Source organism: Dryobates pubescens, chromosome 5 (genome assembly GCF_014839835.1).
Source record: "Dryobates pubescens isolate bDryPub1 chromosome 5, bDryPub1.pri, whole genome shotgun sequence".
Lineage (NCBI taxonomy): Eukaryota > Metazoa > Chordata > Aves > Piciformes > Picidae > Dryobates > Dryobates pubescens.
In genome coordinates, this window is record NC_071616.1 from 6,282,246 (window position 1) to 6,308,880 (window position 26,635).

Consider the following 26,635-nt stretch of genomic DNA (forward strand, 5'->3'; position numbering starts at 1 on the left):
AGGGGAGAGCTTACTGCTCTGTATCTGAAAGGAGGTTGTAGTGAGGCTAGTATTGGTTTCTTCTCCTGAGTAGTTATTGTTAGGATGAGAGGAAATGGGTGTAAGCTGTGCCATGGGAGGTTTGGATTGGATATTAGGAAGAATTCCTTTACTGAAAGAGTGGTCAGGCACTGGAACAGGCTGCCCAGGGAGGTAATGGAGTTGCCGTCCTTGGAGGTCTTCAAGAAGCACGTAAACAGAACGTTTCAGGATACAGTTTCATAGTCATGGTAGTTGGGTTACAGCTGCACTCAATGATTTTAAGGTCTTTTTCAACCTTTGGTTCTATGACTCACTGTCACTTCTTTGCAGGCCTTCTTATACAAACTGGTGCAAATAGTGCCAGTGGAGAGGTGGAGTTAACATGGTAGTGGCTTTAAGCAACCAAGTTTCTAGCTGTTGAGATTCAAATGATGTGAAATAGGCAGCTGGTCTTAGAGTTGGAGGCTGCATGCAATGGTCACTACACAAGCAAAGATGAAGATGGGAGTTAGACTGGAAGAGTAGCCACATTGCTATGTGGTCTCCTCAGGCCTTTAAGTTAGCTGTCTGTAAACCTGCTGTCTTCTATGCTCAGCTTGTCTTCACCTTACTTTTCTTGGGGAAGGGAAAGGGGGACAGCAGAGCAGTAAAAGGTTATGTGTCTGGGGCACGCAGTGGAAGTGCTCTTGCAGCCTACAACTTCAGCTCTGCTAGCACGGGAGAGTGTGCTCACACACAATTATTTTGTTTCCATATCTGCTACTAGATTTGAAATCAAGAAGAAACTAAAAACAGCAAAAAAGAAAGAAAAGAAAGAGAAGAAGAAAAAGCAAGAAGAGGAGCAGGAGAAGAAAAAACTCACACAAATCCAGGAGTCCCAGGTAGGAAATGAAGCTGTCCTTAAAAACAAACCCTTTTCCTCTAGCAATAGGAAACAAGATGCTGCCTCTCCCTGCCCTGATGTTTTCCCTTAATGTCAAACAGTGTGGTAAGCAGATCAGAATTTAGTTCATTTATATGCTTAAGCTATCTTTAACCATTAGTTCAGTTGAAAAAATACCATTTTGGCCCCCTGAGGGGTGCACTGGTAACTCCTTTTAAGAAACAAAGCAAACTTCCAGCTGGCTCTAAAGCTGCTGTGGTAGTCCTCCCATAAGAGAGCAGGAAAGCAACCTTTTGTAGTTTCTTTAGCCAAACTTCTGTTATTCTGTCTGAAATGTTGCAGTCTGTCTTGTAAGTGAAAGTTTGAGAGCAGGCCAAAAACTGCTCAGTTCTTATTTTTCTTGCATGTACATACAGTGGAAAGAGAGCTCTGTTTCTGCTGGTGGAGATGTCAAGGGAAAGCTTGAAGGAAATGTCTAGTTTTTCCACCTCCAGTAGAAAGAGAATAACACCAGCTTCAGAGGAGAGTCCTCTGTAACTGAAGTGTAGTTTCAAATGGCTGAATTGGCAGAAGCTTCAAATGATTATTATCTTGCCCTTAACTATTTATAGAGTCTAGGCAGAAAGGTTCCCAGAATGGGATGGGATTTGTCCGGCCTAACTTTAGCCATCTACGAACTAGTTGTTAATTGGTACTTGCTGTCACCTCTGTGCAGTGGAGAAGGGCATCTCCAGCTGGCAGCTCACTCCATAGTATTTGCTAGTGAAACAGATGTATAACACTTAAATCAGGTGAGATAAGTTTCCCCCTAGGCATCCCTTAAGCAAAGCAAATCTCATCTCCTTACCCCTCTCAACACCATTTCTGTAAGTGCGTGTGTGTGTGTACACTTGTGTAACTCATATATATAGTACATAATGTTTAGATGCATACAGATATATCTGTACATAAAAAGATCTTATGGAGAGTTCTTTTACAGTGCCTTCCAGAAATTACTTTGACTTAGCTCAAATAACTGACTGGCTTTTATGCTTATTATAGAAGCTGCTTTCTGTGCTACCTGGTATTCCAGATAGACCTGTTAGAAAAGGAAACTATTAGAAGACTTAAGATCTTAAGTAGAACACTTAAGATCTGGATCCATGTTGCAGACTTCACACAGAAGTTTATTTCTGATTTACATACTTCTTAACATAATTTTTCTGCTGAATGAGAACAATTGTCTTGAGTTGGCCTTACAGAAGGACTAGCAAAAGAGAAGAATATGAATTCAGATTTTCCTTGTTGTTTGTTAGTTGCAGAATTCCATATTATTTGTCTAGTCATTTTTTTTAACTTGATTGAGGAGTTTTGGCACTAAAACTTGGTGGCAGAAATGTTGAAGTTTAAAAAAAAGAAAGTTAATTCTTTTCTTTTTCCCATGAATTAGGAGAAATCCAACCCCATGCAGTGCTACAGGCTGGGGTCAGAGTGGCTGGAGAGTGGCCAGGTAGAAAGGGACCTGGGGGTACTGGTTGATGGTAGGCTGAACATGAGCCAGCAGTGTGCCCAGGTGGCCAAGAAGGGCAATGGCATCCTGGCCTGTATCAGGAACAGTGTGGCCAGCAGGAGCAGGGAGGTCATTCTCTCCCTGTGCTCAGCACTGGTTAGGCCACACCTTGTGTCCTGTGTCCAGTTCTGGGCCCCTCAGTTTAGGAGAGATGTTGAGTTGCTGGAAGGTGTCCAGAAAAGGGCAACAAAGCTGGGGAGGCGTTTGGAGCACAGCCCTATGAGGAGAAGCTGAGGGAGCTGGGGTTGCTTAGCCTGGAGAAGAGGAGGCTCAGGGGAGACCTTATTGCTCTCTACAACTACCTGAAGGGAGGTTGTAGCCAGGCGGATGTTGGTCTCTTCTCCCAGGCAGCCAGCACCAGAACAAGTGGACACAGTCTCAGGCTGTGCCAGGGGAGTTTTAGGCTGGAGGTTAGGAAGAAGTTCTTCATAGAAAGAGAGACTGGCCATTGGAATGGGCTGCCAGGGAGGTGGTGGAGTCGCCATCACTGGAGGTGTTTAGGAGAAGACTTGGTGGGTTGCTTGGTGCCATGGTTTAGTTGGTTAGATGGTGTTGGGTGATAGCTTGGACTTGATCTTGAAGGTCTCTTCAACCTGGTTTATTCTATTCTATTCTCAGGCTTCAGCTTGATTTCCCTCTCCCTAGCCTCTGTAGAAACAAACTTGAAAAAAGACTGATTTCAAAATGGAGTTTGTTAGTAGCTTCTGTTTGGGAAGTTTTCAAAGTATGCAAACAACCTTCTTTTTAACACATTTCAGTGTATGGGCTGCACTTGTGTTGAGAGACTCTCTGTGCGTGTTTTTAGGTCATGTCGCATAACAAAGAGCGGCGATCAAAGCGGGATGAGAAGCTAGACAAGAAATCTCAGGCAATGGAGGAGCTAAAAGCAGAAAGAGAGAAAAGGAAGAACAGAACAGGTATGAAACTGTCTTGCTATTGCTACAATTTGAAGCATTATTACAGCTTTCTGAAAGTGCTGCTTCCAGTCTCTAATTAGTGCAGCAATCCTACACCTTGGTGAATGAATTCTGTGTCTGTTTTCCTTGGCCTTTTGCCCAGCATCACCACCTAGGGTATTGTTTGGCACCACTGGTGCTGGATGCCTCCTCCTTGTCCCTCAGAATGGTCTGAAAACAAAGTAAACTTTGCAGTGCTTTAAGTGGTGTTTAGTTCACGTATTTGAATTGGTTGCTTAGATTCTGTTATTCAGCCTCTGAACCACCCCAAGTGCATCTCTTTTGTTGTGCTGCTTTGTCTCCATTTGCTTGCTTCTCCTCTAGCACATCATCTTGCCCATCTGGCCACAGGATTTTGATGCAACCCTTTTTATTACTTCATTGGGTTTTGTGGTGGTGGTCTTCAAACATGATTTTCTCTGTTCCCCTTGGAGAATAAGAATTAATTGTCACAGTAAGTTTTATCTTGTACATGCTGTGCCCATTTTGTATGGCTGTGTGTGATCTTTTTGGGACACTAAAGATTAGTACAGCTGAGATTTTAAGATGCTTTCAAATACTTTTGATTTCTCTCTCTGAATATGTACAGTGGAGTGCTTGGCTTACTAGTGGATTTGAACATGTGGCACTTGTATACAGTCTAAACTTAACAGCTATCTGCCCTTTTTTAAGTAAGAGTTCAGCTCTGAGAGGAGGCTTTCATAAAAATTTACATCTTGTTTTCCCTTGTTCTTTGTCCTCCTTCCCCCAGCTGAATTGCTTGCAAAAAAACAGCCATTAAAAACGAGTGAAGTATACTCTGATGATGAAGAGGAGGAGGAGGATGATAAGTCTAGTGAGAAAAGTGACCGCTCATCCAGATCCTCATCCTCTGATGAAGAGGAAGAGTAAGTAGTAATCACTGGACTATGATTACTTGTCTGTTTGTGAACACACATTTACCTCCACTTCATGTAGACAAATGCTTCCTTAGAGGAATATTTGGGGGCAGTTCAGTGTCTCTAAAGTGGTTTTGCCTCTGGGCACACTTGCATTACTCAGATTTGGTCCTTGGCTTGTGTATCATGGTGCATGTGACTGACTTTGCCTTGGGTGGGCTTGCATTTTCAGGTCCCTGCTGTTACCTTTAGCCCCTTTTGCACTCCTGGTTTATGGTCCCATGGCCGGGAGATCTCTCCCCCAGTTACCAAGTCTCGGAGAGGGAAGGAAAGAGGAAGTGCCAGACCCCACCGCAAAATTTATAGTGGTGCAAGGGATTATGGTAGAAATACCTAATTTCCTGTGTCCACCCACTGGGATGGACTCCTGGACACAGGAAACACCCCTGTAGCAGAGGGCACCCAGCCCAAACTACGACATGTACTCCTGGTTTATGGTTCCCCCCTTTTACACTCCAGTTTAACCCCCCCTTTTACAATGTTGTTAGTAGATTTGTTTAGTCCTACAGTGTAGCAGCTGCAGAACCCTGGCATTAATTAGCAGGACAGTGGTCTGTGCTGGGTGGTGGCTTATCTAAAAGAAGTGGCTGATAAGCTGCCTTGATGTGTGAGTCTTCTACTTCATGGTAGCAGAGCAGAGGGTTCCAAGTCTGGGACTTCCCACTAAGCCTATCTCATGAATGCTAACATATCTACAGTTAACTACTGCATCATGAATCATTCCTTTTAGAAGGAATTTAAATAGCACTCCTGCTGCACCGTGCTCAGAATACCATTGCTGGGGTTTGTTTTGTGGTGATTGCCTCTACTTACTTTTTTTTTTTTTCCCTTTACTCCTTCTTACCTTTCCCAAATCAGGAAAGAAGAAATTCCTCCCAAGTCCCAGCCAGTGTCCTTGCCTGAAGAGCTGAACCGAGTGCGATTGTCGCGACACAAGCTGGAGCGCTGGTGTCACATGCCCTTCTTTGCCAAGACTGTCACTGGCTGCTTCGTCCGTATTGGCATTGGAAACCACAACAGCAAACCTGTTTATCGGGTGAGTGCAGCTCCAAGGGGCTCAGGTATTGTTTCCATAGCACTGGAAAGTACTATCTGCAGCTTAACAATTCTCAGGTCTCTCCGATTGCTTGAGCGATCGATGCAAAAAGATTGTTTGTAACCAAAACGCTTAATTGCTGCCGGAGACCTGGAGAAGACTGCTTCAAAAGCAAACAAATCTATGGGACTAGCTAGGTGAAGAAACACAGAAAGAGGGAAGCACTAACAGAGCCTGTTGTTCCAGCTTTGGTTCGTGCTGTCTTGTCTCATCATTTGTGTTGCAAAGGAGAGTTCAGGACTTGGCTTTGACCAAGTAAGGATGAGTAACGTTCACCCTTTATTTCTGGGAACGCTCCCAAGTTATTGTGAGGTCTCTCTTCTTTCTTTACAGAGTGTTTCTAGTACCTCAGCATGCTTTAGAAGGAAAGGTGATTGAGAACACAGCTTTGTTTTTCTTTTTCATTGCTGTAAATGCACAATTATTGGATGCAATAATGTTCTCTGGAATTGCTTTGAAAGAAGTACACAGAGGTGTTTAGGAGGTGAGCAGGACCTGTGTGTTTCATTTGGGACAGATGTTAACCCAGACCAACATCAACTGAAAAGGAAATAGGAAAAGCAGGGAAGTGTACACAATTGGATCACGAAGGCAGTACTGAGGAGGCAAAAAAAACCCCTCTCAAGCATTCAGATAGTATAATTTGTCAACTCAAAGCTGATGCATGAAGCAGCTAATGAAGTTCCTGATAATGTACAAGGAAGAGTCTTGCTTTCCTTGATCTACTTAGAATTATTAGTTAGATTAAGGTTTTTAATCTCTTCTCAAAACAGATGAAAAGGCTTGAATTTGCCAGATATATTCTGGAGCACAGCAAACCCCAAACCAAAACACCTCTCCCATCTTCCCTCTTGTGTATTCTACTCTGTGATGCAGGTTGCTGAAATCACTGGTGTAGTAGAAACTGCAAAGGTTTACCAGCTTGGTGGTACCCGGACAAACAAAGGACTACAGTTGCGGTAAGGCAGCGAAGTAATTCTCATCAGGTCGTGAATCAGTGTCCTTTCGATGGCAAATCGTGGCCCATATCTGCCAAAAAGTTTAGGCCTTGCCATGCTGCTTACTGCTAGAATGTTTGGGTTGGCTTTGTTTGGGTTTGTTTCCCCTTGGGCACAATTCTAAAAAGGTTTGATGCAGGGACTTGTGGCTGTCTTGGCATCTGAGCAATGAATTTGCATTAGTAACCCATGATTGTCTGTCTCTGCCTCTTGAGCTGCTTTGCAATGCATCTTTTCTCCACTGTTGTTACAGTCAGGTATTACAGTATCACAGTATCACCAAGGTTGGAAGAGACCTCAAAGATTATCGAGTCCAACCTGTCACCACAGACCTCATGACTAGACCATGGCACCAAGTGCCACGTCCAATCCCCTCTTGAACCCCTCCAGGGATGGTGACTCCACCACCTCCCTGGGCAGCACATTCCAATGGCTAACAACTCTCTCAGTGAAGAACTTTCTCCTCACCTCAAACCTACACTTCCCCTGGCACAGCTTGAGACTGTGTCCTCTTGTTCTGGTGCTGGTTGCCTGGGAGAAGAGACCAACCCCTTCCTGGCTACAACCACCTTTCAGGTAGTTGTAGAGAGCAATGAGGTCTCCCCTGAGCCTCCTCCTCTCCAGGCTAAACAATCCCAGCTCCCTCAGCCTCTCCTCACAGGGCTGTGCTCAAGGCCTCTCCCCAGCCTTGTTGCCCTTCTCTGGACACATTCAAGTGTCTCAATGTCCTTCTAAACTGAGGGGCCCAGAACTGGCCACACTATTCCTGATGCAGGCCAGGATGCCGTTGGCCCTCTTGGCCACCTGGGCACACTGTTGGCTCATGTTTAGGCAGCTGTCAATCAGCACCCCCAGGTCCCTCTCTGTTTGGCAGCTCTCCAGCCACTCTGACCCCAGCCTGTAGCTCTGCATGGGGTTGTTGTGGCCAAAGTGCAGCACCTGGCACTTGGACTTGTTGAATGCCATCCTGTTGCGACTCCGCCCATGTGTCCAGTCGGTCGAGGTCCCTCTGCAGAGCCCTTCTGCCCTCTAACTGACCAACATCTGCTCCTAACTTGATGTCATCTGCAAATTTGCTGATGACTGACTCAATCCCCTCATTCAGTTCTACAGGCAAGATGGGGAGAACTCTTTATCAGGGAGTGCAGTGATAGGATGAGAGGTAACGGTTTCAAACTGAAAGAGGGCAGATTTAGATCATGTACAAGGAAGAAATTCTTTAGTGTGAGGGTAGTGTGACACTGGCATGAGTTGCCCAGAGACATTTTGAATGCCCCATCCCCAAAGGTTTTCATGGGCAAGTGGAATGGGGCTTTGAGCCACTTGGTCTAGTAGATGTCCCTGTCGATAGTGAGGAGGTCAGAACTAGATGATCTTTAAGGTCACTTCCAACTCAAACCTTTCTATGATTCAATAACTTCTTAGGTTACCTCAAGAGAACTCCATGCTTTGGGTGAAATTTACACCCTGGCAACCAATTTTAGTATTGGCCAGTAGCAGTGTAGTACTTCAGCTGTAGTGCTCTGCAGAACATGTTTTGGGATTTTGGTCAATGAATCAAAAACTAGGTAGGGATTGTCTCCAGCACTGCATCATTCAGCACTGCTTAAAGGTTGCTTCTAGTGGTTCAAACGTGTTTGTGTCTCCAATGATTATGCTGTGGATCACCAAATAGGGTGTCCAAGATTTAGGTGTGAGAGAGGTCTGCTGCTGTTTCCTCCTGAGGCTTTTACTGCCACAACTGAGTGACTGTTTCCTGCAGACTCACTTTCTAATATGCCTTTGCATTACTTCTGATGTAGACTCCTGGCTTGTGGCTGACCTGACTGAAGTGAGGGATACTTCAGGCAGTAGCCTTAAGCAGCTGGTTTGGGCCTCTTTCATCAGTTACACCTATAGCTCCAAGATGACAGCTCTGCACCATCAGTGAGGGATATTGTTACACTTTCTTGTTGCAGGCATGGCAATGACACACGTGTCTTTCGTTTGGAGTTCGTCTCAAATCAGGAATTTACTGAAAGTGAGTTCATGAAGTGGAAGGAAGCGGTAAGTTTGCCACGACTTCAGTTTCTTCCTAGCAGCTTTTCTGCCAAGGGTACTTTAGTTGGAGAGTAACCTCTCTGTCTGTTGTGTTCAGATGTTCTCTGCTGGGATGCAGCTGCCCACTCTAGATGAGATAAACAAGAAGGAAGTGTCCATCAAAGAAGCCCTCAATTACAAGTTTAATGACCAGGACATTGAGGAGGTAAACAGTGTATTGTTGTGAGCCTGTGGCAAGTGCTTGAAGGTGACAGGAACTCATGAAGTAGAGCACTAGTTGTTACAAAGCGAAGTGATCGTGGTATTTGCTTCCTAAGAAGAGAATAAAGGGCTCAAAATGAAGTTGTACAGCTGGATAGAGTAGCTTGGGGATTCAGCTGTTGTTTGGTGCTCACCCCTGCTCTACTTCCTCCTTTGTGCTCTCAAGCTGGCATTGCAGAGCTCCAAACTCCTAACCTGAGTATGGCAGCTTAGTTCTCAGGTTCTGAAAAGCTAACAGCACCGTGGTTGTTGCATTTGTCACAGTTTCTGCAGTTTAATTCTTGCCTAATGCTGACCAAATATGATTAGCATCAGATTTTTGTAGGTCGTAAGTGAGGGGAATGGAGCTGTAACTCATTACCAAGTCACAAATTTAAAAATGCAGCAGAGAGAGAGCATGAGTAAAATTCTGTGGCAGTAAGTACATTTCTTAGGTGATACTGATCTGTTGCTTCTGTTGCCCAGCTATCGAAATAGACATCTCACATTTGCATCTTCTTGCTGTTGCCTCTGCATCTTTCAGATCGTGAAAGAGAAGGAGAGGTTCAGAAAAGCACCTCCAAATTATGCTATGAAGAAAACTCAGCTGCTAAAGGAGAAGGTGAGAGATGAGATGATGCCTACAAGCTTAATGCAGTCTTTGGTTTTGAAGATCTGGAGCTCATCTGGATTTTGGCAGTAGTCAGCAGTAAGCTTGCCTTCAAGTATGCAGCGAAAAGGTGGATCTCAGAGCTCGTTGCTGGGTTCAAAACACAGAGAACCCAGTTAAAGCTGTTGAACTCTTTTCCTAAGGACAATTGCCAGCAGATTTTTGTCCTTCAGACAAGAAGGTCTTAAGCTATTCTACTTTAGAAACCTTTCTTTTTTTCCTCTTTCTTTTTTCTTGTCTTTTTTTCTTTCTCTTCAGCATACCCCATAATGATAACATTTGAAAGCTGAGTTCCATTTCGAGGTAGTAAAATAAGTCATATTAAATTGTCTTTTACTCAGGAGTGACTGAATTGTCACTTCATGGGCAGTAATTTATACTGAAAAGAATGTGTTACCAAAAGATTTGCTTGTCATGGAACTGTTTGATGTTGACCTCCTGGCATGAACAGACCTCATGGTGCTAAGAAGCTGAAGTCAGGATTGCATCTCTGAGAGCAGATAGACATACCACATCTTGTTTGGGTGTATTTATGTAGTCCTTTTCCAAGACATTCCTGCTTCATACACAGTAAAAACAAAGAGTTTATATTAATCCTTTACTTCTGCATTCTTTGGCTTAACGGTGTTGTTTGGTCTTCATATTACTGTGCACGAAGGTGCGAGTTGTTCGTTTCACCCGGCAGAAGGGTGCAATTGCCTGTTGTTGTCAGCAGGTGGCGTAACAAGCCACTGCTGTTGCTCTGGTGGTGTGGGAGAGTGCTCTGCAGCTCCCTGAAATAAGTGGCAACTTAACAGTTGCACACATACCATCCTTTTTCTCAGCTGGTAAATAGTGACATTACATTTTAATCAAATGTGGAACTCAAATCATCTGACTCTACTTGCTCTATTCTACTGGGTCTGGTGTTCCTGTATCATCTTTAGAAGTCTCAAAAGTTTTCAAGAGTTCTTTGGAGTAAGAAGTCCTGTTTTGTCTTGAGCTGTAAGGAGAGTTTAGTTCTTCATGTTCTTACCATGCAGGGTAGAACATTTGCAGCTGTAATAGGGTTAGCAGGCTGATTCATAGAATGCTCCAGGCTGGAAAGGACCTCCAAAGGTCATCCAGTCTGACCTCCCCACGGTCAGCAGGGACATCCTCAACTAGATCAGGTTGCCCAGGGCGTTGTTGAGCCTTACCTTGAATATGTCCAGGGAAGGGGCCTCAACCACCTACCTGGGCAATCTGTTCCGGTGTTCCACCACCCTCATAGTAGAGAACTTCTTCCTTATAGCCAGTCTAAATGTGCCCTTCTCTAGTTTGAAGCCATTGCCCCTCATTCTGTCACTGCAGGCCTTTGTAAACAGTCTCTCCATCTTTCCTGTAGGCCCCCTACAGGTACTGGAAGGTTGCTATTAGGTCTCCCCAGAGCTTCCTCCTTCATGGGCCTATCCCTTGTTTCTCTGACTAGCTGTGTGGTAAAGAGTAGTGCCTAATGAATTACTGTTTGGTTGAAGGCTATGGCTGAGGATCTGGGGGACCAAGATAAGGCCAAACAGATTCAAGATCAGCTTAATGAACTCGAAGAGAGAGCAGAGGCCCTGGACCGTCAACGAACAAAAAACATTTCTGCAATCAGGTAAGAAGCAAATGTTGGGAATATTCTTTCTTAAGCAGTACCAGTGCAAATATACAGAGAAGAACTAATGCAGTAGTGACCTAACTGCAAGATTATTCTTTCCTGAGTAATGTGTTAGTGAAATGTACCACAGTGGCTCTCTTAGTGGTTGCCTGTCTTCCTTCTGTCAGTCATTCAGTTAAAACTGTCGCGGATGTAATCTCTCTTCCACATACCCCAGAGAGCAGTTGTGTTGCAATAAGAGTGATTTGTGATGGGGATGAAGCTGCAAGAATGCTGGCAGGTGCTTTGTTGTATAAGGATGGACCAATGACAGTCATTTTCTTTTTTTCTTCTCCCCCCACCCCACCTTTCTTTTTTTTTTCCCCTTGGTGCAGCTACATCAACCAGAGGAACAGAGAGTGGAATATCGTTGAGTCTGAGAAGGCTCTTGTGGTAAATCGTGCTGAATTAATACTCCTGTACAAGCAGAGATGCAATGATGTGAAGGGGGGATAATTGCATGGTGAAGGTCACCCATTTTTTTAAATCATGTATCAAATGATGTGATTTTAAAGTGGATTGCTTTATCCTTTTGATCAACTCAGTTACCAGCAGATTATTGACTGTTACAGTGACTCAGTGCATTTTGTATGGGGGAGAAATCAGAAAGGAGACTCTGGAGAATAATACAGGGGAAGAAACAGTCAATTCTCTGCAGTGACACTTCTGTGGTCCTAACAAATGGTTAAGGCTTGACTGTCCTTAGAGTTGTGCACCTGTTTTCTGTGTTAGATTCACTAAGGCCAGTTTTGCCCATTGAAGCATAGGACTGTGGATGTCTCGAGATCTTTCTAATCTGCAATGCTGTTGCTGTTTTATTCTCTGACCTTGATATTTTGTATAGCTCTGGGTGCTTGCATGGGCGGGGGGGGTGGTGTGGGAGGATTCCTGAGGGTGCCAATAGCTAGCTCTGCAAACCATGTGCTTTTCCTTTTTCAGGCTGAAAGTCACAGCATGAAAAACCAACAAATGGACCCCTTTACTAGGCGGCAGTGCAAGCCCACGATAGTGTCTAATGTGAGTGTGAGAGTGAAGTTCAACTGAGACAATTTGCAGAGAAACAGAAACCACTGTAATCCAGAAAGTAGGGAGGAAAATGTTTGTGTTCATTCCCAACCATGACATATGCTATTAACACTCCACATACCAGAGTGAGATGTGGTTGAGTGAGATCCTGGTGTCGCTATCCCAAAAGAGGGGTGAAAAGCAACTTTCATTTATTCATTTTAATGCAAAGTGTGAAGGGCATAAGTGATGTGGGTACATACATGGAGAAGCAACTGTGGTTTAGACTTCTGCAGTGACAACTTCTGTGTAAGAATTACTCAGATTCAGTGAGCTTGGGGAAGACAGTTTGCTGTAGGTGTTACTTTTGCTTCTGATTTGTTGAAACTTTCCTGAAAGATCTGTGAAAGGAGGGAACAGACCAGGTATTTTGGGTCTGTGATGGATAAAGTTGGCTAACACCAACTTCCCCTGTCATACTGTGGCAAAACCTGCTACTGCAGTCCAAGTCAAGTGATGTGCTGCTACTTCTGAGTCATCTGGCTGTGTGGAGGCATCTTGTAGAGTCGTGCATGGTTCTCGTTTCAGTACTTCAGTCAGGTTGGCTCTCACCAGTCTCACTAACTGGCAAGGGAATAGAAAAGGAATTGAAAATAAGTTTTTACTGAAATAGTTCTTTGTTAGAGAAGAATCATAACCGAGTAGCTTTGTTATGGCAGACAGCTATTATGTAAAGAAAACAGTCTTCCAAAACTTTCTTCTCCTTACTAGAGTGTTTCAGCAAATACTTCTAACAATAATACTAGTAAGACTAGTCATGAGAGCAAACCATATCAACAGGAAGTGTAGTTCTTATTTCCTCAAAAAAAAAGACCTTCTGAAGAGTGACTTTTTGTCACTGTCAGATGCAAAGCACAGGTGTCAGGATGATTTCAGCTCTCTGAGATCCTGAAGACTGAGCTGATCTGCAGCCTCCAGTGGTTTTAGATTCATGGATCTGAGTACTCTATTAACAAAAAAGGCAGTCTATTACTTTTCACCACTTTAAATATAGTGGATTTTAAAAGTTACTATTCTGTTTGTTCATTTATTTATTTATTCCCCTTCTGCAGTCCAGAGATCCTGCTGTCCAAGCTGCCATCCTTGCCCAGCTAAATGCAAAATACGGGTCTGGTGTATTGCCAGATGCTCCAAAGGACATGAGCAAGGCAAGTTTCCATTTCTGTCTCCTGTTACATTCCTCCCACTGTCACCATTTTGCTCTGGAAGGTTATGACTAATAGGAGCTGTGCATGCTTCTGTTCTAGAAATAGGTATCCTGTAGAACATTTTCATGGATTAGAAACAGCTTTTTCTTTCTTGGGAAAAGAAAATGGAATTTCTTTAGCAGCATGAAAGCTGAAGTGAGTTTGCTTGTGACAGATGTGGGGAAAAGGCATTTTTACCTCTGTGTATCTGGACAGGTCAGGGTTGGAGAGTTACCTGTGGTTTTTATTTCAGGGCCAAGGGAAGGATAAAGATGTGAACTCTAAATCAGCCAGTGACCTCTCAGAAGATCTTTTTAAAGTGCATGACTTTGATGTAAAGATTGATCTTCAGGTTCCCAGTTCAGGTAGGTGTTCCAGCTGAGTTTGGGCATGTGCTTGTCCAGCTCGTTACAGTAGAGCTCACTTCTAAAATAATGCTTTCCAAATCATTGGTGGTCTTGTGAAAATGGGAGCAAGGACTCTGTGTGTGTTGTCTTGGCAAGTATCTTGAACTGGGGAGGAGGGACATCCACTGAGAAAACAAAAACAACTGAAAGCCTGGATATTCCTATATCTCTGCCCCAAATGCCTGGGGAGAAGACAAGATATGTACTCCTTTTCAGTACTCCCTTCCAGTCTACAGTGTCTATGACTTACATAATCTTTGGGAAACAGAGGAGAGTGTGGCATTTAATAATCCTTGATACCTACCTTGATATTTACTTTATTTTGTCCAATCACTTTTGGGGATAGGTAAGCTATGGGTGTCTCCAATGTCCTGTTCCATAGCTCTCTGTTTGTGCTATGTGGATACAGTAGCTTTATTTGACTTGGAACCTGCTGCTTTACCAAGTTGCTGTTTTGTAACTTTGGTGTCTCAGGTGGTGTTGAAGTACAGTTTTAGGGGAACCAAAATATTGGGTAGGGAGTAAAGGTTAAACCTACAGACTTCTGACCCATCCTCTTTGTGATCTTGACTCTGATCATCTGACGTGTGGCAAGAACAATCGAGTGTCCTAGAATCACCCAGGTTGGAAAAAGCCCTTGAGATCAAGTCCCACTGTTAACCCAGCAATGCCAACTCCATCACTAAACCATGTCCCTAGGCACCACATCTACACATCTTTTAAATACCTCCAAGGGTGGTGACTCCATTGCTTCTGTGGGCAACCTGTTCCAATGCTGGAAAATCCTTTCAGTGAAGGTTTTTTTCCTTATATGCAACCTAAATCTCTCCTGGCACAATTTGAGGCCATTTTCCCCCATCCTGTCAAGCTGCTTCCCAGTGGTGGGAAAGCTATGGGGGCATACTAGTGCAACTTGACTCACAAGGCTTATTATCCCTTGCATTGCTGGAAGGATTAGAACTGAGCAGTGGTAGGGCAAGGAACATTGGGTACAAGCTGGAACACAGGAGGTTCCACTTCAACATGAGGAGATGCTTCTTTATGGTGAGGGTGACAAAGCACTGGAGCAGGCTACCCAGAGAGATTGTGGAGTCTCCTTCTCTGTAGACTTTCAAAACCCCCTGGATGTGTTCCTATGTGGCCTGCCCCAGGTTACCCTGCTTTGGCAGGGCAGTTGGACTCGATGATCTCCGAGGGTTCCTCCCAACCCCTGACACTCTGTGATTCTGTAATTGGGTTTCTTGTTCTGTGTGGCTCCAATGGCCTTGGCACATCAGATCCACAGGGATATAAAGCTTTGATAGATTCTGGTGCACAGTGTTTGCTGATGCCATCAAGCTACAAAGGGGTTGAACCCATCTATATTTCTGGAGTGACACAATATAGGTAGAGGCTCAAGTATGGCTGCTGTGGTTTTTTTTCTTCAGGCAGAATATGATTTTGGCTTCTTGCTTTGTGCAGTCTCTTAACAGGAGAACCTGGGGACTGGTTAAAATCTGTATTGTAGACACAAACAGGGAATTTGACTTCTCTCCAGCTATTGTCTGTCTCTTTGTGCTTGCTGTTCTCACGGGGCCATGATTTATCAAAGATCCCAGAACTGAGCCTGATGGCTCTCTTTTTGTTGTGATGTCAGTGTTTTATAGAGTAGTTGTTTTGGGTTTGTTTGTTTTTTAAATGAAAGTACACTTACCAGCAGAACCCTGAATTAAAAAACAGAGCCAAAATTGCACATTGCATTCTGGTACCTCTGGAGGTAAGTCACCAGCTAATCGTTAGCTGGAGGTCTAACCTGATGCTTACTAGAGCAGCCAAACGTGATTGTGTGGCGAAGTCATCAGCAAAAGCAGCAAGTAAAACTCTGTGTTTCTCACCTATTTTGGTCCTCACTCTTTTCTTGTCCCCAACAGAATCTAAAGCCCTGGCCATCACCTCCAAGGCTCCACCAGCAAAAGATGGTGCCCCCCGGCGATCATTGAATTTGGAGGACTACAAAAAGAGGCGGGGGCTTATTTGAGCATGCCCACTCTGCTGCTTCTGATCCTGCATGCTCCATGACGATGTCCTACCTTTTCTTCCTCCCTTTTCAGTTCTCCCTTCTGGGTTGGAGCAGCACTGGAGCTGGGAAGAGACTCTTTAAAACTGCCAGTCATCTGTAACATAAACCATTCAACTATTTACTGTATAGACCTCCCTTCTTGCCCTTTCCTCCTGCCCCCCTCACAAATGTGGATCTGTGCTATTTGGGGTTTTCCCATTTCTTTTAGTTTGAGTTTTTTGGTTTTTATTTTGTTGATGCAGCTCGTTGGTCCACTCTGTGTTCAGTATTAGCCTGAGGTCTGGATTTCATAGGAATCTCTTGGTGGTCACAGAGTCAGCACTTGGTGATCTCCCCTTTGCATATCACCACAGGCACGGTGATAAACGTTGGCGCAAGACCTTTGTGGCTGGAAGGTCATCGGCACTTTCTTCCTCTTCTTCTTCCTCCTTCATCCTAGCTTTGGAGAAGGGAATCTTCAAAAAAAACTGGCTTAGGTTCAAAGTGTAAATTTTTTTGGGAGGGTTGTGTGACTTTTTTTCAGGTGTTTTTTATCATTTTTAAGCTGCAGTACTATTTGTATCCGTATGTCACCGTTCTTTACGGCTGTTTTGAATTTCTACCAGCTGTACTTGAGCATCTGAAATTGCAAGAAAGAAACTCATTAAATGTGATTCTTCTTACTAAAATGGCTTGGCTGATATAGCTGTTTAACTTCACGTGCCCTTTTTCACTTAAGTGATGAGAGAGAGAGAGGTACACAGCTCTTGATGTGAGACTTGTCATCTGTAGCACATCCGGCGTCTCCAGCTGTGACCGAGTGGAGCAGCTTTTTCGGGGATGGCCCTGGGGTGCTCGTTGGTTGGGCTTTAATTTCTTCCTCAAGACATATTTAAGTCATTGTCTCTTCACTGGGCTCCTGCTCACTTTTGTTTCTTGCTTTGTGAACCATTTAAACAGGGCTTCTACAAACAAATAAAAACATACCAAAAAAATATATATAAATAATCCCTTTGTGTGGAAGGGGGAAGGACACAGTCAGGACAGAGCAGGAAGGTCAGTGGGTAATGCATGAGAGGCAGCTGGTGCCCATCTTTCATGTATGAACTGGTACAAGTGGAGTGCAGCACTATGGCTTTGTGGAATATTTGACTGGACACAGGTTGACAGAAATTATCACTCAGGTGTGGAAAAAACAAACCTAAACTAAAATTAAAAATTACTAAACAAACAAACAAAAAAACCCAACCACCAAAATGTAAATATCAGTGACATTTAACAAAGAACTTTTCCAAACAAGGTGCAGCTGAATAGATGGAAGCTAAGAACTAAATTAAAAGAGAATTAGAAGTCTGAGAGGATAGAGGCCCCTCGTTCAGGTAAGCGTGCAAGCGCGTGCTTGTTCTTACTCAGGCCAGCACACATGTGATAACTTCAGCACTGAGCTGGGTACAAATGTTTCTGAGGGACCCTGAAGAGAGAAAATGCTCATGCTCTTCTTGTGTCAGAGCATGACTGGGTTTCTGAAATCATACACTGGTTACGTTCAAACCTGTGTTTGATGCTTTCTTCTTGGATTCTTAATGGAACTTTAATCTAGTTCTTAAATTAACCTTCTCTTCCTTTTTGTAACAGTAGCTTTGAAGAGCCATCCTGTAATTCTGTGCAGATTGATACAATGAACTGTGTAAAAAAAAACCCACCAAAAACCCTATGAAGCAGCTCTTGTCTCCCATATAAACAAACAGAAGCCCATCAATGCTTATTTACACAATAGCCCACAGTTCTAGGACACACGTGGGTTATCCTGTAAATTTGTAATCCCAGGCTGCTTTATTCAATGGCCTATTTTAGCAGCTTCTCTGGAGCTGTAGTAGGCTCTCACATATATGTAACTTTTCACTTTTTAAGAGTGGGTTTATGGAATCTACCTTGAGAACTCCCCTGGAGGCATTGTGATTCACCGTGTAGATACGCATTTCATGTGGTTTGGGGGTTGTTTTGTTGTTTTGGTTTTCTTTCAACAGCTTCTATGATGTTGCATACTTGTAACCATAATAAAAACCAATAATCTGAATTTTTCCTTTGCAATAGCCAGTTTTCAAAATGCTCACTCTTCAGTAACTGCCAAACTGAGCAATTCAGGAAGCGATTTTGCCACAGAAATGCCTCAGAGCTCTTGAGGCGCAGTGGCTCCTGGTCTCTAAAGGTAATGCTATCTCAGATTCAGTATGTTTAATATGCTTGTCCTTGATGTCAAAGCTACCTAAACCAAATGAATTTGGTAACAGGAGATTAGTCTTCACCACAGCCAGAACGTTGAGACGCACACAGTGTTGCAAGGAACTTTCTAGTGGCAATAACTGAAAGAGAGGAAATGCAGTGAGTTCAGAATGCAGATCTGAGTGATGGACTATGTCCTAGCTATCTGTAACTGTACACCTTCCACTTCCCCTCTCAAAAGTCTCTGGATTCTGCTGAAATACTGTTTTTAAGAGGGGCAACAGTCAGTAAGTGATCATGCAAACCTCTTATATTGAGAATCATACATCAAGAAAGTACTCTTTGAATAGTTACAGAACTGTGTATGAAAGCTGTAACCTTTTTTCCTTTAAGTGCATGTAAAGGTGAGTGACTACACCTCCCACTCTGTTAGAGAGGGAGGGATTTGTTTGCTTTGTTTCATTGGTGTCCTAGCATAGCTCATCACAATTGTACAGACTTCTATAAATAAACTTGGTTTGTTGGTTTAATAAGGTGGATTGTTTATCCCTTGATCCGAGGTGCTGTGGGGGTTCCTGTCTGAAATTTGTTTTTGCAGAAGCTGTGACTTCATTTAGCAGCCTGGCTGATTCTATTTCAAATACTAATTGTTTCACAGTAGTAGTGGAAAGTAACCTCCCTCTTTTGCAAGAGCTGCTGTTGACTCCTGCATCACTCCATAAGAGCTGAAGTTGCTCCTTACTGCTAGAATCAAGCAGAGCCTCAGTTCACTGGTACCTCTGCTTCATCTCACTGTAAACACAGACTTTGTTCTTCTTGTAGAAATCTAAACTATTTGTGTAATTAAAAATGCCAAAGCATGTAGCTGAACTTAGAGGACCTACTGAGTGACATGAAGCAAGACTCTGCTCAGGATGGGAGGATGAGGCCCAACGGGTGTAACCCAAAACAGGGTGAGTTCGGTCAATGTGTAAGGAAAAGTGTTCACCCTTGGCACAGTCAGGGAGTGGACTAGGTTGGCCTGAGAGATCATTCCCTCTGTTTTTTCAAGAGAAGGCTGGGTTGAGCCATGGGTAACACGATCCAGCCTTGCAGTTTACCCAGTTTGGAGCAGGAGGGTGGAGTGGCAGCATCCCTGAGCTCCCCTCTGACCCGGATTATCCTGTGACTACTGCTTTCTCCAGTTTTGTTCCCCCTGTGTGTGGTGCCCCTCCTCCACTCTCCCTCCTACACACAATGCACGGAATTTGTCTCACACAGTGGCTTCCCATGAGCAGTGCAGCATTTCCTGCACACATCCTTTATGCAGTCTTAGGTCTGCAGCGTTCATCTAGGGCTGTCTGTGAAACAAAACTGTTGATGGATTAATCACTGACCAGGCTGAAGTGTGACAGCCTGTTACAGTGCAGAGTGAAGAGCAGTAACTTGAGATTAGATTAGCAAAGTGTTCCTTGGATGGGCTTTGAACAGCAAAACACATCTTCAGTTCTCAACCTCCTTCTGAGCTTTTAAAAGAATGTTTATGCTTTTAAGCTGCTGTGCAAGGTCACAGATTTTTCAAGAGATTTTTAGGATAAAGGGTCCTGAGTGTGGGTTGACAATTTTTAAGTGGCATCGGGAAGGACAGTCAAAAAATATTGTGCCTCAAAGGAAAAAGCATTAACTAGCCATGAGGGAAGTGCTTTGCAGCTGGTTCATTTGTAGCAGATGGTGGAAGCAAAAGGTGAGAACTGAAAATGAGGAGTGCAATGCGCAAGTGCTTCATTGGCTCTATGTACTAGAGAATAGAAAGACACAATGGATGTCACCTCAAATTTGGGCTTCAGCATCTCTGTGTTTTCCCCCATCTTAACTAGAAGATCATTAAGCATGCCCAGACCACTTGCCTGTCAGGGTTCTTAATTGTGGAAAATAGAGTGCTGTAAATCTGATACTTAAACCATTGATACATGTGCAGCCTCACCACATTCAGCACAGTTAACTTCTAGAGGGGTTATTAAGTAGCCAAATTAATGGGTGAACTGTCTTTATTTTTAGCTGGAATGGCTAAGCACTCCCTGGTTCTACTTTACTGCTATCAACAGTGATTAACCCTGTCAGCACCATCAGTGGTCAGCCATGCTTAAGGTTGTTAGAACATCATTTGGAGGAGAATGTGTTCTTTGTTGTTAACTTTCCACTCGCTTCTCAGCACTGAAACAGGAGAGGAATTATTTGAAATGGAAAAGGACTGTTTTCAGAAGTGCTGGCACTTAGTGTCAAACAGTGAGCTGAATCCTTAAAGAGACTCAATATCCTTCTGCAGTGTGAAGTAAGGCAGTAAGGTACAGAGGGATTTTCTTTGTGGGTTTGGGGTTTTTTTGTTTGGGATTTTTTTGTTGTTTTTTTTTCTTCATTTCAAGCTTAAAAAAAAGTAAATTGATCAACTTTGGGTTTTGATCCTGACAGCAGCTGATACTGTAATTCCTGAAAGCTAGCTGCAGACTCTGTTCCACTAAAACTATTTATATGCCATTCTGGGCTTCTGTCTTCCCACACACTTGTAAACCCCTGACTACAGAAGAAGCACTGAGCGCTAATCAGGCTCAGAAAGAGTGGCTGTAGCCTGGAAAATAGTGAGAACCCCTGTTGCATGAGGGGACAAATACTGCACAAACTTCCAGACATAATGTATGCTGCTTTCCAATGACTCGCTTTCCACCTGTGCCAGATGTGGCACCTGGTCTGAGCCAGCTGCATTGGTTTCACTCGTGTCCAGAGAAGGACAACAAGGCTGGGGAGAGACCTTGAGCACAGCCCTATGAGGAGAGGCTGAGGGAGCTGGGATTGTTTAGCCTGGAAAAGAGGAGGCTCAGGGGTGACCTCATTGCTCTCTAGAACTACCTGAAAGGTGGTTGTAGCCAGGAAGGGCTTGATCTCTTCTCACAGGCAACCAGCACCAGAACAAGAGGACACAGTCTCAAGCTGTGCCAGGGGAGGTTTAGGCTGGAAGTGAGGAGGAAGTTCTTCACAGAGAGATTTGTTAGCTGTTGGATTGGGCTGCTCAGGGAGGTGATGGAGTCACCATCCCTGGAGGTGTTCAAAAGGGGGTTGGATGTGGCTCTCAGTGCCATGGTTTGGTCATGAGGTCTGTGGTGACAGGTTGGACTCAACGATCTTTGAGGCCTCTTCCAACCTTGGTGATTCTGTGAACGGTCATGCAGTAAGTCATTTTCTGAGATGAATGTAAGGGACATGAAAGTTTTGAAATGGCTTAATTGGGAAACTGCTGGTTACAAGCAATTACAAGTGACATCCCTGGCTTAATTGTATGCCTAAATTATCAAGGATCCAGCACAAATGTGTTTGGTTTTATAGTAAACATGTAAAATTTTGCTGTGTGAGAGCTATGTTTTTGAGTGCTGTCCTGGAGAAATTACAGTAGGTCAGTGAAGAAACCCAAACCCATGATCACAACTAAGGAGAAAGGGAAGAAAGCCACTGGGGGGAAAAAAAAACAACCAGCCAACCAAACAAAACCCAAACACTTAGTGGAAGTCATGGGTTAGTGTTCTAAATCTCATGTTAGTTCTCAAGTTAAAATACTACATTTCCTTATTCTTCCTGGGGCAGGTTTTAGGTTTGTTACTAAGCCTCTGTCAGCTTGTTCCAGGGTGCTGGGAGGGTGGCTAGGACAACAGATTGCACTGTAGATGGGTAACTTCCTCAAGCTGTTAACTTCCATTTTAGACAAGATTCATAGATACAGCCTGAGTTTATGGATATACAATGACCAAGTCTTTGGGCAGCTTGGATTTGTGATTCAGTGAATTAAGGGAAAGGGTGGAACTGATAAGCTGGGAGTGATCTGCTTTACAAAGTCACTGTGCCTGGTTTCATTGCACTTGCTTTAGGGAAATAAAGCTTCACTTAAGGGAGGGGGGAATTTGAAGAGCTGTGAAATGTGCTGCTAAAACAGATAACATTTTATCTGGGATCTGTGATGACTGTGACTTTGTGTTTTGTGAAAGGACCATTCTCAAATCGTTTGTTTGCCATCCTTCATGACTATGGATGAATGTGCAATTGCCAGATTCCCACCTGGGACAAAGGAGTATTTGCAACAGCCTAAATGGCAGCTACTTCATCCCTTCTCTGAATTTATTCTTGTGGGCACCACTGTCAACAGGTAACTCACTTCCATTAATTTTCAAGGTGAAATTGCTGGGTAAAAGATCAGCTCCTAAAACCAGATGTGCAGCTATGAGTTTTTAGGCCTTTTACTGGCTTGGAACACAACCCCTATGAGGAGAGACTGAGGGAGCTGGGGTTGCTTAGCCTGGAGAAGAGGAGACTCAGGGGTGACCTTATTGCTCTCTACAATTACCTGAAGGGAGGTTGTAGACAAGCAGAGGTTGGTCTCTTCTCCCAGACAACCAGTACCGGAACAAGAGGACACAGTCTCAGGCTGCGCATGGGTTTAGGCTGGAGGTTAGGAGGAAGTTTTACACAGAGAGAGTGATTGCCCTTTGGAATGGGCTGCCTGAGGATGTGGTGGAGTCACCATCATTGGAGGTGTTCTGGAGACTTGATAGGGTGCTTGGTTGCATGGTTTAGTTGATGTTGGATGATAGGTTGGACATGATGATCTTGAAGGTCTCTTCCAACCTGGTCTATTCTGTTCTATTCTTAAGTGGTATTGGAGGAGTACAGGCAGCTGTGAAGAAGCCATCTGAAGGCCAGGGACTCAGCAGCCAACATGTAGAGGTGAGACATCAGGTCTTGTGCAGCCTCTAGACCGGTTACTTCTCACATTATTCAAGCAACAAATGGCTGTTTTAATGACTGCTGGTACAGCAGTCAGAACAAGATTGTTGCTTATATCTCAAATATGGTGTGGAAGATTGCTATAAACAATTAGATCTCTGATGAGTGGCCCTGATGCAGTGGCTTTTCTGGCTGCACTTAGCACAAACACAAGCTCAACAGTGAGTTTAATATTGGAGGTTTCCTTGATTTGGGGGAAAAAACCCTGCTCTGTGTGACCCCAAAAGCAGATCATATACAGCATAAACACTAAAAATGAGAAAGACTTGTAGTTTTTGTGGGTCTCTGCTTTTTTCCTCATACTTTGTCTTGAAGACTTAACTAGTCATGAAAAAATTTGAGCATAATGATTCGTGTCATGAAGCTCGCCCCTTGGAAGTGTTATGGACTGTGAAAGCAAACTGGTTTTCCACTCCTTAGGTAGATTTGAACATTTGAACCAATGCCATTTTCCTCTGCAAGAGACTAGATGAATTTCAAATACAAAGCTGCCAGTTTCGATTCTGAGTCAGGATCAGTTGATTGTTGAGCTTTACTTCCGTTGCTGCTGGTACTCTTCCAGAGGGAGACGAGTGCTGAGGGTTGAGAAATGATGGATTGTGTCTCAAAACACTCAGAGGGATGAATGCCCTGAAGCCTGAAAACATAGAGTCCCAAATATTACGTAATGGTCTGTTCAGCCTCTGTTGTAGGGGATGGGAAGGCTCTGTGGGTGGCGCTGGGAACTGGATAGAGGCCTCCTGAAGAACATTTTCACTCACAGGTGACCTGAATTGCCAAGTCACAAGGCAGGACTGTTCCCATGGGGATTATTTTATGTTATTTACTGGAAAGTATAACTGAGGTCTTTGCAAACTGCCACAAGCTGAAGTTCTGAATGCTGGGCAGAGACAGCCTGGATAATTCCTCTGATCCCGCTGTCTGAGCAGTGATGCATAAGGGGGTCTGCTGTAATCTACCACACTGTAAGTAAGCACTTCTGGCGGGCTTGCTGGTGCCTGGTTACTAGCCACAAGTTACAACTATAAAATTAGCATTTAAATTCTGAAGGTTGCTTTGTTTCGCTTTGTTCCTGCTCATTAACTTCCACCTTGAAATGAATTCTTCCTGTAATCACATCCTGTGTGTTTATACAGTGTATTAGTTTCCTCTGCTTTTCAAGGGGAACAATGATGCTACCTTAACTTTGGAGGTAGAGAATAAGTCCTGTTCATTCATAAAAGATTCTAAGATATCCCAGGCTGTTTTGACAAATATTAGGGCTCAACTAACAAAAAGTACCTGAATATTTTTGTCCTGACTTGTTGGTGATGGTAGTTGGTGGCCACAGCTGAAAATCTGATGTTTGTTCAGGTGTTAAAGTAGGGCTGGACTGAAATGGGACTTTGTCAAGACTGAAACTAGATATCAAATGTGATCTGGACCTCAGCTTTGAAAGGAGAAGCAAGCTGAGGAGCAGAGCAGGCTGCCAGAGGACAGGGTGAGTACTGCATGAAAGCATTTCTGGCTTTGGCTGAGGATGGGCTTTCTAAAACACCAAAGATGAAGTGGGGTCTGAGCTGTACTGCTTTGCTGCACTTAACTCGCTCAAGCTCTGTGCTTTGGCGAGGTAGCAAGAGCAAAAAGCAGGAAGGAGGCACGGCAGTGTTGTTCCTTGAACAACCTTTCCAACTGTCCCTTCATCCTGTGTCCTTTTCCCTCTGTGATGGGGGAGTGTGGGGCTCAGAGAAAGCAAGGTCTGAGGTGCTGGGATGGGATGAGAGGATCTACTGATGCCAGGGCTGCAGTGCCTGAGGAGCAAGGAGAACAAAAGGTACTGCCTCAAAGACTGACATACAAAACTGGGACCTGTTCTTCTGAAGCAGGCCCTGGCTTCACTTACTCTACTGGTAGTCCTGTGATTTGTTTTCCCAGTCCACAGAGCTCAGGAGAGGGAAATATTGCTACTGAGTATACTGAGCAACTCCCACAGCTCAGTGCTGTCTCATAAGCACTCTTCTCCAAAAGCCTTCACCAACTTTTTGGTCCAACTTTGTGCTAACACAGCTGTACTTCATTGTAGAACAATATGCATATGTGTGCATATTTCTACTCTTTGATTTTCAGCCTCAGTAATAAATCAATCCTGGGAAAAGACCAAAATGGTGCTGCAGAAAGCCATTCAGTATTCAAGAATCGATTTGTCAAAGTCAGGGAGGCAAAGCAGCATTCAGCCATGGCAGGGAGCTATGGTAACCATCCAGTTGGGCAAGCAGATTCAAAAGCATCACCTTGAGGAACAGGCAGGAGGTTGTTTGATCTCTCTTTTAAAAAAGAGAAGTCATAAATGGCTGCAGCATGCACCTCATCCAGAAAGTCAACCACTTCAGGAAACTCTAGGTTCTTAAATAAAGCAATTCATGTAAAATTGGTGATGATGCCTTACTTGGTACTTGTCTCCATAAACAAACAATAATTTGAAGGTTCAGCACTTAGAAAGTCTGGTGGCTCTGCTCCTGTGGTTGAAATTAGATTGCTCAAAAGATTTGAGACAAAGCTACTGTGTCTATTGAAGTACCTGTCAGTGAGGAGAAACAGACACACACAGGATCAAGACCTGGTGAGGAGTGCTTTGAAAGTGCACTGAGCTGCATGATTTGGGTCCATCTCCTTTAATGGGAGGCTGTTGTTACCGTTCCAGGTGCTTTTTTAACTCTCACACTGAGCAAGGATAGAAAAAGATGAGTTGCTTGAGGGGTTTCTCTTGGTGTGAGATGAATAAGATGGCAATATGTGCATGTGAGAGAAATTGTTTTGCTTGCATGGTTATGAAAAGAGGGAAGGAGCTAGTGGCTTGCATGCTGAATGCATTGAGTTGGTGCTCCAGCATACACTTGATCAAATGCATACATGTCCTTGTTGTCTTGATGCCAAACTTTACCTCCAGACATGAATGAATCTAAGACAAAATATAATTTAATCAAAGAGCAGCACTTATTTGTAATAGTGGAAAAAAGCACAAGGTCCTGCATCTGGGCCAGGCCAATCCCAGGCACAAACCCAGGCTGGGTGCAGAGTGGGTTGGGAGTAGCTCTGAAGAAAGAAACTCGGGTGTATTGATTGATGAGAAGGTCAATGTGAGCCAGCAGTGCACTCATGCAGCCCGGAAGGCAAATTGTGTCCTGGGCTGCATCAAGAGGAGTGTGGCCATCAGGTCAAGAGAGGTGATTCTTCCCCTTTACTCTGTTCTGGTGAGACCCACCTCAAATACTGTGTTCAGTTTTGATGTCCCCATCATAAGAAGGACATAGAATAGAATAGAATAAACCAGGTTGGAAGAGACCTTCAAGATCATCACGTCCAACCTATCATTCAACACCACCTAATCAACTAAACCATGCAACCAAGCCCCCTATCAAGTCTCCTCTTGAACATCTCCAATGATGGTGACTCCACCATCTCCCCAGGCAGCACATTCCAATGGGCAACAACTCTCTGTGTAGAATTTCTTCCTAACATCCAGTCTGAACCTCCCCTGGCACAGCCTGAGACTGTGTCCTCTTGTTCTGGTGCTGGGTGCCTGGGAGAAGAGACCAACCCCCTCCTGGCTGCAACCTCCTTTCAGGTAGTTGTAGAGAGCAATAAGGTCTCCCCTGAGCCTCCTCTTCTTCAGGCTAAGCAACACCAGCTCCCTCAGCCTCTCCTCATGGAGCTATTGGAATGAGTCCAGAAGAGGGCCACAAAGATGGTCTAAGGGCTGCAACAGCTCTGCTATGAGGGCAAGCTGAGGGAGCCTAGAGAAGACACTGGAGGGACCTTGTAGCTGCCTTCCAAAACCTGAAGAGATCCTACAGGAAGGCTGGAGGGGGACTTTTCATG

General features: G+C 44.0%; 1 protein-coding gene across 1 annotated transcript in view; it reads left to right on the forward strand.

Moving 5' to 3' along the window:
• Positions 1-16,742, forward strand: part of RTF1 (RTF1 homolog, Paf1/RNA polymerase II complex component) — a 39,494-nt gene extending 22,752 nt beyond the window's left edge. Inside the window, exons 5-18 of the mRNA XM_054161501.1 lie at positions 788-902; positions 3,259-3,370; positions 4,161-4,296; positions 5,206-5,383; positions 6,320-6,402; positions 8,400-8,487; positions 8,579-8,686; positions 9,266-9,343; positions 10,888-11,009; positions 11,387-11,444; positions 11,991-12,068; positions 13,169-13,264; positions 13,557-13,668; positions 15,621-16,742. Of these exons, the coding sequence (XP_054017476.1) occupies positions 788-902; positions 3,259-3,370; positions 4,161-4,296; positions 5,206-5,383; positions 6,320-6,402; positions 8,400-8,487; positions 8,579-8,686; positions 9,266-9,343; positions 10,888-11,009; positions 11,387-11,444; positions 11,991-12,068; positions 13,169-13,264; positions 13,557-13,668; positions 15,621-15,727 (1,471 nt within the window). The 3' untranslated portion in view covers positions 15,728-16,742. The remainder of the gene's footprint in view (positions 1-787; positions 903-3,258; positions 3,371-4,160; positions 4,297-5,205; positions 5,384-6,319; positions 6,403-8,399; positions 8,488-8,578; positions 8,687-9,265; positions 9,344-10,887; positions 11,010-11,386; positions 11,445-11,990; positions 12,069-13,168; positions 13,265-13,556; positions 13,669-15,620) is intronic.
• The last annotated feature ends 9,893 nt before the right edge of the window (positions 16,743-26,635 follow it).